Below are 13,143 nucleotides of genomic sequence, written 5' to 3' on the forward strand. Positions count from 1 at the left end.
TCGCTCCTCTAGTGGCCTCATACAGCCGCATATCGCTCCTCTAGTGGCCTCATACAGCCACATATCGCTCCTCTAGTGGCCGCATACAGCCGCATATCGCTCCTCTAGTGGCCTCATACAGCCACATATCGCTCCTCTAGTGGCCGCATACAGCCGCATATCGCTCCTCTAGTGGCCTCATACAGCCACATATCGCTCCTCTAGTGGCCGCATACGGCCGCATATCGCTCCTCTAGTGGCCTCATACAGCCACATATCGCTCCTCTAGTGGCCGCATACAGCCGCATATCGCTCCTCTAGTGGCCCCATACAGCCGCATATCGCTCCTCTAGTGGCCGCATACAGCCGCATATCGCTCCTCTAGTGGCCTCATACAGCCACATATCGCTCCTCTAGTGGCCGCATACGGCCGCATATCGCTCCTCTAGTGGCCTCATACAGCCACATATCGCTCCTCTAGTGGCCGCATACAGCCGCATATCGCTCCTCTAGTGGCCGCATACAGCCGCATATCGCTCCTCTAGCGGCCCCATACAGCCGCATATCGCTCCTCTAGTGGCCGCATACAGCCGCATATCGCTCCTCTAGCGGCCCCATACAGCCGCATATCGCTCCTCTAGTGGCCGCATACAGCCGCATATCGCTCCTCTAGTGGCCTCATACAGCCACATATCGCTCCTCTAGTGGCCGCATACGGCCGCATATCGCTCCTCTAGTGGCCGCATACGGCCGCATATCGCTCCGGTCTGATGTGGTCCGGAGTACATCGTCTATGCCCGAGAGAGACCAGACTCACGTTTCTGGCAGAATGCAAATGTTGTCCAGCAGGGGGAGTGGTTTCACCAGGCTAGGACATTTCACATATCACATTTTACCTACATAAAAACCCCACGAAAGTGTTTCTTGTGTCCCAACCATCATTAAAATACGATCTGGTTGCAAAAAGGGAGTGAAGTGGCCCTTTAACTCTCAGAGAAAAATGGACACCCACAGCGATTAGGGAGGCGGGAGGATACATTGTTCTTTTTTTATTATTATTATTTTTAAAGTTTATAGCCTACAGTACAGCCTAGAGTATGCAATGCTTAAAAAGAGGGGTATAAACAAGTTAAACTTAAGGAGGCCAATAACACACCCTCAGTTAACACATTTAGGACCGTTTTTAAAAACTAAAGTTTTCTGAAAAACTTTTCTGAAAGTAAACTCCAGGCCTGACCAAACTGCAGTTTTTGTTGTACACCCAACAGAGACGTCATTTACAAGGTTGTGTCTCATACCTAGAACACACCCATTTAGCCGAAGATGGATGGATGGATGGATGGATGGATGGATGGATGGATGGATGAATGGATGGATGACTTGAGGTGCATTTGTTTTGGGCTGGGGAGTGCATGCTGCCTGTATGTAACCCTGTTGCCCCCCCTGCAGGTTACTGGGGTGAACTGCAGCATTGTGAGTGACCCGGCACAGCTGAAGAGCAGACAGAGAGATGTACGCTTGCTCCACCCGGAGGACATGATGCACACTGACACACTGGTGAGACATGCACGCACACACACACTGACACACTGGTGAGACATGCACGCACACACACACACGCACACACTGGTGAGACACGCACGCACACACGCACTGGTGAGACACGCACGCACACACGCACTGGTGAGACGCACGCACGCACACACACACACACACACACACACACACACACACACACACACACACACACACACACACACACACACACACCTTGAGGACATTGTATGGTATGGTCGATATGGTATTTGTATGGCCGATTCCGATACGCTACCGATTATATCGTGCATCCCTAAAATACATTTAGGGCCCAGGGCTGGCCCGGTTAGGGACGGGCCTCAGGCCTGTTGCGAACTCTACTGTCTTGTTTTCTCTTAGTTGGCTGAGGTGTTGTTGAGGGGCGCTCACACGTCTCAATATTTGCCATTGGCAATGAAAGGAGAACTCCCTCTCTCAAAACTCCTGGCTGTAACCAGAAAAAATAAATAGAAATTATGAATCGATTTTGAATCATTCATGATGAGAATCGCAATTTTAATTTGGATTTGGTTTTTTTTGACACCCCTAACACACCACCCCGAGGACATGATGCACACACGCACGCACGCACGCACACACGCACGCACGCACGCACGCACGCACGCACGCACACACACACACACACACACACACACACACATATATCGTTTCGGATCTACAAGGTTTCCACCCGACAGCGATGCATAGTAGTATATAGCAGGTTGTGGTGTAGGCCTACAGATGTTTATTATGATATTGGTGTGTGTGTGTGTGTGTGTGTGTGTGTGTGTGTGTGTGTGTGTGTGTGTGTGTGTGTGTGTGTGTGTGTGTGTGTGTGTGTGTGTGTGTGTGTGTGTGTGTGTGTGTGTGTGTGTGTGTGTGTGTGCGACTGTGTGTGCGTGCGTGTGTAGAACTGCAGCAGATCGTGGTGCACGGAGGTGGTGTGTGATGTGCAGGAACTGCTGAGAGGCCAGACAGCGCTCGTACGCATCAGCCGCAGAGTGCACGACGAGTTCTTCAGGAAGGTGAGGTACCACGCAATTTTAGACCCAAATAAATGTTGCAACAATGTCTTCCTAATTCCTATATTGAATTGCCGGGGGCTGGCAGACCACCGTGGCCAGTGGGAGGGCCGGGGGCCGGCAGACCACCGTGGCCAGTGGGAGGGGCGGGGGCCGGCAGACCACCGTGGCCAGTGGGAGGGCCGGGGGCCGGCAGACCATAACTTCCTGCTTCTCAAGACCGATGGCCTAAACACACACACACACACACACACACACACACACACACACACACACACACACATATATATATACAGCTCCATCTCAATTAATTAGAATATTGTGTAAAAGTAAATTTTCTTCCGTAATATAATTCAAAAGTGCAACTTTCATATATTCTCAATTCATTGCGCATAAAGTGCACAACCGTGAATACATTTGTATTGTTCAGTCTTATGTCTCACACCTTCCTATTGACAATACAACCTAGATTCTCTGTGAGGTTCAGGTCAGGCCAGTTGGCTGGTCAGTTAAGGACAGTAATACTATGGTCAGTACACTAATTGTGGCCAAATTTGACTGAGGGACTGCCATTGGATTTTTTTAATTTTTGTTTCATGTCATATGAAAGCAGGGAATCATAGCTTATGATGAAACCAGTGGTTTGAGATATCTAGTACACTTTTATTGCAAATATAATTTATTTATGTCTAGTAGCAGTACCCCTCCCTTTGGTTTCTTATCTTTATGGTCTCCCATTAATGAAATGGATTGTTGTGAACTTTTATTTTAGGGCAATTTTCCCTTCTTTTTTTTCTTAATTTTTTCCCCTTTTTTTGCTATATCAGACATCATTATAAGGCCAGGCCGAATAGGGCAAAGGTGAAAAAAAGCCTATATAACCTGAGAAAGCGTACTCTAAAGCTGACTGGCTTTTCAAGACACGGTCTGTCCTGCTCAAACGTTGTATTTGAGTAGTCAGGTGGCAAGTGTATCAATGAAAGGTTTGTTCATAATGTCACACTGTACTTTAAGCCCTCTAAACCAGGGGTTCTCAACCCGTGGGTCGCGACCCCTCGGGGGGGTCGCCAAATTATTTTAGGGGGTCCCCAAATTATTTTCAAAAAAAAAAAAGATTTTTTTTTAAATTTTATTTTCACGATTTTTCAAAAATAGCAGATCTACAAGCTCGTAGCGCGCCACTCGGTGGCGCGCTATGAGCTTGTAGATCTGCTATTTTTCAATAGCTAAATTATAACAATGCTTAAAACACCAAAAGTGGTTCCCGCCCAAAATGGTTTAAGGTTATTGTAGAAGTCCATTTATATTGGGGGTCGGGAGGGGGCGGGGCAGGGGTCCCGAGACATTGCCAAAGCATTTCCGGGGGTCCCCGGCCAAAAACGTTGAGAACCCCTGCTCTAAACAGTATAGGCGGAAATGAGCAAAGTTAATGTCAGTTCCCACTTTGAACAGGCATAACTCATGCCCCGTTTGGTCAAAAGCCATGGAGCTTGTTTACACATGTACCTTGACTCATGCGTAACACATCTGTCACTTTGTACGTGAAAACAATTGTAATATATCTTCTATACCTGCAAGCAGCGATAAGGGGGCCAAGGAATGCAGCAATAAGACAAATACTATATGCAATACGCACAATTAAGGTTAGGTTTAGGTATATAGTTTTACTGAGGTTATAGGTTAGGGTCAGCTATTTATGGTCTTCTTTCTCTCAACTTCAGTGTTCTATTTTTCGAAGACATATTGTGCGTATTGCATATAGTTCTTTGTGCGGTGCCTAACCGCTCCCAATGACTTGCCCTGAGTGTCTGTCTGTCTGTCCGTCCGTCCGTCCGTCCGTAAAAGAGTGAAGGATTCCGTGAGTGCGTAGACCAAAATATGAAGAGGGCTGTTAACACTTTAATCGCTCAGGGTTATTTAATCCATTACATTATAGCGCCCATTCGATTTATAAACACGGACCCCTTTTCCGGACGGACCAGAAGTTGTTGTTGATGTGTGTGTAGCAGCTAACAATAGCCACACCACTCTAGAGTCGATCGACAACAACGGGAGACAAGAATAAATCTATCGCGACTAGCGACTGGACCGCGGAGCGTCGTCTAACACAGGATCTTTTTTCATAATTAGACGGGATGATTTAGATCGCTAGTTATGAACGTTTTAAGATTTTTGTTTTCATCAGCTAAACAGGGGAGGGAGTTTTTCGATGACGTCTCACTCTTGCACAACACAGAGGATTGCCCAACAGACGCTCCCAGGCTGTGGAGCCATGCGATCCGTTCTCATATCAATAAACTTCGTCTTTTGGACACTACTTCGTCCTGGGCGTCGGGCGTTACTAATGGAAAGGACAAAGAACTTCGTCCTGGGTGATGGGAGTGTTAATAAACATCACCATGAGGCCGATTTAAAATAAATATGCTGTATTGGAACAGAGGTTCTTCCTGAGCCTGCTGGGAGTGTACACACATACTGTGTTAAGGTTTCACGGCGATTAGCCTGGCCCAGCGTGCTTTCTGGTCTAGAGGGGCGGGCGTGCATGGAGAAAGCACTGGAGAAATATTGGTTCACCGATCAGATCTCTCCAAAATGGACGGCCTGCGCAAATCAGCATTTCCTGCCTTGCACCGCAACAGTTTGTGTTGTGTCTGTGATGTAAGACCTTAGATCCTGGTCAGCCTACATAAAGTGTGAATTGTCTTTACTTTCACTTCATCTCAGTGTGATGGTCAGAGGTTTATCCTGATGGATTTTCTGGAGACACAGCCCAAGTGAGTGACTATTGTCTAACCCCAACAGAGGAACCTAGAACTGTCATTCTCATAACAGACCATTTAGCATTTGATAATGGAAGGAAGGAGTGCGTCCCAATATGTCCAGAATCAGGTCTCCTGTTCTGAGTGTCCATATGCCCGTGGCTCCACCTTCCTGCATGAACCAATGAAGAGGAGCCACAACGACCTCTACTGCCAAACACAGAGGAAAGAACGGATCCCTTCAGCAGCCTGTCTACAATCAAACTACTCTGTAACCAGCCAGAAAGAAAGAGACACAGATGAGCCTAAATCTAACAGTCATCAACAGGTTACCAAGAATGTAGCTCTGGTGGGAGAAGTAAAGACAAATCAGCCGAGTTTCACAGGAAAGAAAACCCACATCTGTAAACAGTGTGACAAGAATTTTAGTCATTCAGGTGATCTGAAGAAACACCAGCGTATCCACACTGGAGAAAAACCATACCACTGTAAACAGTGTGGCAAAAGTTTCAGTCAGATAGGTGATCTGAAGAAACACCAGCGTATCCACACTGGAGAAAAGCCATACCACTGTAAACAGTGTAACAATAATTTCAGTCAGATAGGTGATCTGAAGAAACACCAGCGTATCCACACTGGAGAAAAACCATACCACTGTAAACAGTGTGACAATAGTTTCTGTAGGTTAGATAATCTGCAGACACACCAGCGTATACACACTAGAGACTGACACTCACTCCTGTCCCATCCCAGGAGTGCAACACCACTCGCATTAGCCTACAGCCTTTAGGTAGCTGTACAACCAGCTAATTTTTTTCAGCGAGACGGATGGCGCGTTCATATATAGAGTAAACGGTTGTCTACGCTTATACGCGTAGCTGGCATAAATACATCCCATTAGCCTAGCTACGTTTATACGCGTAGATGGCAATAAAATCAGTGCCGGCCCTGAGCAATTTGGTGCCCTAGGCAGGATTTTTCGTGATGCCACCTTGAAAAATGACCATGGCGCCCTTGTGTTCTAAAGCACAGTTTTTTTTTTGCTTGGTGGATGCCTCCCCTCATGATTCCCTAACTGCCTGTTCTGCCTGATGGGAGAGCCGGCCCTGACTAGGGTACCAGGCTGGGGGCCGAGTCTGCACGCACAAGGTCGAGTTGCATTGCATAGGCTACTGAAACCCATTTAATGCCATTTATATCTGGGACACCCTCTTTTTATTCTTCCAAGGGCCACAAGGGGGCGCTCCGCGGATCGCAAATGGCCTGCGGGCTGCCTATTGGGGAACCCTGGTGTACACCTTTTATAAAGGGACACTGTAGGATGAACATAAGCAGACAGTGGCTGGTTCAAGCTCATATACAAGCTCATTATTTGATAAAAAACGGATCTTAATGTGGTTCCTATGTTCCTCTTCCCTCCAGGCCAAGTACAAGGCAGTGAGGATAGTGGGAACATATCAGCTCGCTGCCCAGGAGTCCAGTGTGATCACCCTGGGCTCAGGCCCCATCGTAAGGGAGGTAGGAATGTTCAAAGCCCAACATTACTGCAGTGTGTGTGTGTGTGTGTGTGTGTGTGTGTGTGTGTGTGTGTGTGTGTGTGTGTGTGTGTGTGTGTGTGTGTGCGTGCGTGCGTGCGTGCGTGCGTGCGTGCGTGCGTGCGTGCGTGCGTGCGTGCGTGCGTGCGTGCGTGCGTGCGTGCGTGCGTGCGTGCGCACAATTTGTAATTCTCCCGTCGTTCTCATTGGTTAAGACGGTCCTGGAGGTGCTGAAGGGACGGTCCATTCCCATCTCTCTGTGGATTCTGATTGGCAGCATCATTGGAGGCCTGCTGCTATTGGCCCTTATCATTTTCATACTCTGGAAGGTAACATAATGTTACTGTAAACATCAGCAACTATAGGCCGTGTGATTCACATCCTTCGGACACTTCTCAAATACCTGAATACAGAATTATACAGAATTCGGCTTAAAGTATCCCAAGAACAGTGAGCACATTTCCATCTATCTATAGCAATGTTCGCAATGTGGATTTAAGAACGTCATACAAACATCAATTGAATTGTTAGTTTTTATATGAGAGTTTTTTCCACTGGCATATTTTTCACAATAGGCATGTTTTACTAGCGAATGTCTGTCACCTGCTTCACGTCAATCCAGTGTTCTGGCCCACCGTTTGAGAACAACTGGTTTACAGCCAAAGATTCCTAGGAACACAGGACACAGGAGTACGCATGCACACACACACACGAAATATTAAAGAAGAGTACCTCAAGTTGAAATGTATTGCTGTACTTCAATATATTTTGATGAGAAATATTTTTTTATGGAATATTTTACATTGGGTAAAATATACCCGTGTTTAGTGATGGTGTAACAAAACATATGTTTAGTGTTCTCGGGTTAAATATAGGGCTGAAGTGGTTAATCATGTATGTTTTGTAATAATAATGTCAATCTACAAAGTAACCAGTAACTAACATATCCTCGTGCCTCCTACTATAGGCTACTTTGAAAGATCAGGTATAGTAGAATTTCAGATTAAATTGGTTTCAGGATCGCTTCAGAACTAATGAACAATTATTGTGGCCTTTGACACTTGCTCTTCTTAACATTGTAATAATTTCTTAAGGGACCACTTCACCACTTTTCAACTTCTCTTCCTATAATTGGTCCTAACTAATGTTCATGATAAAATACCACCATTCTTTCCTACTCAGTCTGTGTCTCATAGGAGGGCTGTGGGCAGTTCAGAAACCCGTCCACCAGTGACATCATCGATGGTGAATCCAAGCTAATAGAAACGGCAGGCTTTCTGTTCCTGAAAAATTGCAATGCAAAGGTTGAAGCCATCGTTCTCACGATAATAAAAATCTAAATATATTTTAAAACAAATCTTGTTTTAAAAAAAATCTGCCTAATGATGATGTCACTGCCCAAAGCCCTCCTATGAGACATAGACTGAGTAGGAAAAATTGTGGTGTTTTATCATGAACATTAGTGAGGACCAATTATATGAAGAGATGTTGAAAAGTGGTGAAGTGGTCCTTTAATGTTTTATCAGCTTAGCACACAATATGTCAGCTTTGTCAGGAAGTGAATGTCGTTTGTATAAAACGGTTAATTCATGAATCCCTCCATATTTCCACCAGCTTGGCTTTTTCATGCGGAAAAACAGACCAGAGGACGCTGACCACGAAGATTAGCCCCTCCTACTGCATCTCCTAAACAGACCAGAGGACGCTGACCACGAAGATTAGCCCCTCCTACTGCATCTCCTACTGTTACCGCGACAGCACTCATCTTTTTTTGGTTTGAGGTTTGCGACAACAACAACAACAACAACAACCACCACCACCAGAAAGATGGGAGTCCCGCCCGTAGAAATAAACGCATGGACTGGACATTTCCGTCTATCTATAGCAATGCTCAGGACACAAAGAGAAGTATAGGGGGACTGTGAAGACAGACGTATGGCGCTTAATCTGTCCTATCTGTGCTTTTATATCTATTCGACTTTTTCGGTTCTTTTTCGACAAGAACTGAGTGAACCACATGCCGCGTCGTGTAACGGCTCGGCTCTCAGAACCATTCATTTGGGCCCTGGGCTCAGGAGGTGCTACTAGTGCCAACCCCAATGTCCCTTTGAAAGGTATAACAACGTATAGGTCAATGGTCCTTGAGGGAGTTCCAGGGGGTTCCCCAGCTCGATGATAATTTGGAACCAAATGGACCCTTTATGGGTCTGTAACTCTGAGAGTGTACAACTGGAACCAAATGGACCCTAATGGGTCCATTTGGTTCGATTTGTACACTCTGAGTTAAATTAATTATTATTTTACAATATAAATTGGGGTCCCAGAGATAGAAATGCCATTAAATGGGGGTCCGTAGACTAATTAATGCATGAGAAACTGGGCGTCCTTGAAATTAAACGGATTGAGAATCACTCAAAGATCTTCTCTTATGGGGGTCCTTGGCATATACTTTCTAAAGGTGGTCCGCTAATTAGTGTCAATTTGGGGGTCCTTGGCACGAAAACGTTTGGGGGCCACTGGTGTAGGTTACTTACAACAACAGGTCTAAATACAGTAGGTTCATCAAAAAGCCTTATATGGTTCCACCTCTTCATCGGGACATCTCTTGGACAAAGTCACCCTGCAGGGACCTGGTCTATAGAACTGGGACCACCACTACAATGTTAGACATGGGGTTCACAAATATGAACATCCCAAGGACCCCCAATTATAGCCAGAGCGCCCCGGGGCTGCGGCTCCCAACTTTAAAAACCTGTGAGTTCGAAGTGACATTACAACTGTTACAGCCCACACAGGGCACTACGGGCTCCATTTTCGTCACCGCTAAACCCTTTATGCCTAAACTTCTTTGCCTTTTTTTATTATTTTACAAAACATTTTTGAATAGTTAAAATGGCCAGTCTACAAACTCACGATGTGTCAATGTAGATTGGCTTGTTGAACTATTCAAAAATGTTTTTCAAAATAGTAAAAAAGGCAAAGAAGTTTAGGGATATGGGGTTTAGCGGTGACGAAAATGGAGCCCTACGAGTCCTGGAGAAATGCACTAAACATTATTGTTTTCAGGTCGGGATAAATGTAAATAATAACTTCTTTTTTTTTAAGTGTATCAACCAACCTTGTTACCTTTGTTGTGCTGTTTGACATGTTTTCACATTTCAATCATTCTGTCTTGTATTTGTTGAAATTAAAGTTAAAACGTTAAAGGGTTTTAATTTTGTGTGTCTGTTTTGTGTGTCTGATTTAAAATAATAAAGCCCCAACTCCAGCATGTCGTTTGTGTTATAATGTTGATTGGAATTGATCAGGAATGTTTGGTGTGTAGGCCAGTCAAAACGCAAGGGCAATAAGAGGAAGTTGTTCATCATTTTCATTTTAACTTCATCAATTATTTTTTTCATGAAAAAATCACACCCATGTGAAGTGAGTGGTGTTGAGTGGTGTTGAGGTGTTGACCATGGGCTATAGTCCATGGTCTCGGACGGCATACTATAGCATGCTGTTTTTCATCATTTTTGAGGATTTGAAAAAAATACGAAAATCACTCCAAGACCATGGACTATAGCCCATGGTCTCGGAGTGATTCTCAAATCCTCGTTTTTCATCATTTTTGACCATGGGCGATGATTGAGCGGAGAAGGACCTATAAACCTTCAAGGTTTATAGGTCCTGCTCAGCTCATACAACAGGACCAGAACACACACTCGTTACTTTTCTTCCAGTTTATTATACTCGTCGTCACGCTACTAGTCCTACATACTTACACCTAGAAACCCCATTCAAACCTATTTAGGTTCATCTTACGGTGGACATGTTTGCCTGAAAAGGAATCTTTGAAATGTTTAATCGTTTTAGAAATATAGTGCTTTCAAATTTGAGACATTTACAATGGGGCTCAATGGCAGATATTGGCACGTCAAAAAAGCACTTTCACCTAGAAACTCCATTCACACTTTTTATAATTCAGCTTTCTGTGGAGACACATGCTGGAACTTTTTACTTTGAAATGTTTTGTAGTTTCTGAGTTATTTAAGTTAAACGCCCAATGCATTTCCAATGGCAATAGCACAAACTTTGGCATGCTACTAGTCCTACATACTTACACCTAGAAACCCCATTCAAACCTATTTAGGTTCATCTTACGGTGGACATGTTTGCCTGAAAAGGAATCTTTGAAATGTTTCATCGTTTTAGAAATATAGTGCTTTCAAATTTGAGACATTTACAATGGGGCTCAATGGCAGATATTGGCACGTCAAAAAAGCACTTTCACCTAGAAACTCCATTCACACTTTTTATAATTCAGCTTACTGTGGAGACACATGCTGGAACTTTTTACTTTGAAATGTTTTGTAGTTTCTGAGTTATTTAAGTTAAACGCCCAATGCATTCCGAATGGCAATAGCACAAACTTTGGCATGCTACTAGTCCTACATACTTACACCTAGAAACCCAATTCAAACCTATTTAGGTTCATCTTACGGTGGACATGTTTGCCTGAAAAGGAATCTTTGAAATGTTTCATAGTTTTAGAAATATAGTGCTTTTAAATTTCAGAATTTCAGAATGGGGGTCAATGGCAGATTTTGGCAAGTAAAGAATTGAGTGGGGTTTGAACCCACAATCTCCAGATCATGCAGCCAGTGTGTTAAGTCACTGATCTACTTGCTACCTGCCACAACACAGTCTGCTGTTCCCTTTGAGTAAAACATTGATACAAAAATAAAATACAAAAAATAAAATAACAGGAGATTTGTCTATTGTTTCTTTTGCTGTTGTTTATCTCTAGACGTTCGAATGTTTATGAACCACAATGGAAACAAGTCTCTGGCTCTTCTGTCATTATCTATTCGGCCTTTTAAGAACAGCATGCACAGTGGCTCACTGGGTACAGAGCCTGCCTGGGAATCAGGAGGCTGCAGGTTCAAGTCCTGGCTCTGACATAGTGTCCCAAAATCATGAAAATATGACAAAATATATTATGCCATCCCAAACCATGGACTATAGTATGTTGTTTTTTCATGATTTTCATCTTTTTTTCAAATCCTCCAAAATCATGAAAAACGACATGCCGTCGTATGCCGTCCGAAACCATGAACTATAGTATGTCGTTTTTTCATGATTTTCATCTTTTTTTCAAATAGTCCAAAATCACGAAAAACGACATGCTATAGTATGCCGTCCGAAAAAAATTATAACTTTGGCATGCTACTAGTCCTACATACTTACACCTAGAATCCCCATTCAAACCTATTTAGGTTCATCTTACGGTGGACATGTTTACCTGAAAAGGAATCTTTGAAATGTTTCATAGTTTTAGAAATATAGTGCTTTAAATTTGAGAAATCTATAATGGCAGATAATGGCACGTCAAAACCACTTTCACCTAGAAACTCCATTCACACGTTTTATAATTCAGCTTTCTGTGGAGACACATGCTGGAACTTTTTACTTTGAAATGTTTTGTAGTTTCTGAGTTATTTAAGTTAAACGCCCAATGCATTCCGAATGGCAATAGCACAAACTTTGGCATGCTACTAGTCCTACATACTTACACCTAGAAACCCCATTCAAACCTATTTAGGTTCATCTTACGGTGGACATGTTTGCCTGAAAAGGAATCTTTGAAATGTTTCATAGTTTTAGAAATATAGTGCTTTAAATTTGAGAAATTTATAATGGCAGATAATGGCACGTCAAAACCACTTTCACCTAGAAACTCCATTCACACGTTTTATAATTCAGCTTTCTGTGGAGACACATGCTGGAACTTTTTACTTTGAAATGTTTTGTAGTTTCTGAGTTATTTAACTTAAACGCCCAATGCATTCCCAATGGCAATAGCACAAACTTTGGCATGCTACTAGTCCTACATACTTACACCTAGAAACCCCATTCAAACCTATTTAGGTTCATCTTACGGTGGATATGTTTGCCTGAAAAGGAATCTTTGAAATGTTTCATTGTTTTAGAAATATAGTGCTTTCAAATTTGAGACATTTACAATGGGGCTCAATGGCAGATATTGGCACGTCAAAAAAGCACTTTCACCTAGAAACTCCATTCACACTTTTTATAATTCAGCTTACTGTGGAGACACATGCTGGAACTTTTTACTTTGAAATGTTTTGTAGTTTCTGAGTTATTTAAGTTAAACGCCCAATGCATTCCGAATGGCAATAGCACAAACTTTGGCATGCTACTAGTCCTACATACTTACACCTAGAAACCCCATTCAAACCTATTTAGGTTCATCTTACGGTGGACATGTTT

The 13,143-nt window shown here is 43.5% G+C and overlaps 1 protein-coding gene across 1 annotated transcript in view; it reads left to right on the top strand.

Moving 5' to 3' along the window:
- Window positions 1-9,653, top strand: part of itga10 (integrin, alpha 10) — a 58,240-nt gene extending 48,587 nt beyond the window's left edge. The window contains exons 22-26 of the mRNA XM_079503814.1: window positions 1,429-1,536; window positions 2,466-2,579; window positions 6,758-6,853; window positions 7,086-7,199; window positions 8,485-9,653. Coding sequence (XP_079359940.1) covers window positions 1,429-1,536; window positions 2,466-2,579; window positions 6,758-6,853; window positions 7,086-7,199; window positions 8,485-8,538 — 486 coding nt within the window. The 3' untranslated portion in view covers window positions 8,539-9,653. The remainder of the gene's footprint in view (window positions 1-1,428; window positions 1,537-2,465; window positions 2,580-6,757; window positions 6,854-7,085; window positions 7,200-8,484) is intronic.
- The last annotated feature ends 3,490 nt before the right edge of the window (window positions 9,654-13,143 follow it).

The sequence above is a fragment of the Electrona antarctica genome, assembly GCF_951216825.1.
Source record: "Electrona antarctica genome assembly, chromosome: 6".
NCBI classification, from domain to species: Eukaryota; Metazoa; Chordata; class Actinopteri; order Myctophiformes; family Myctophidae; genus Electrona; species Electrona antarctica.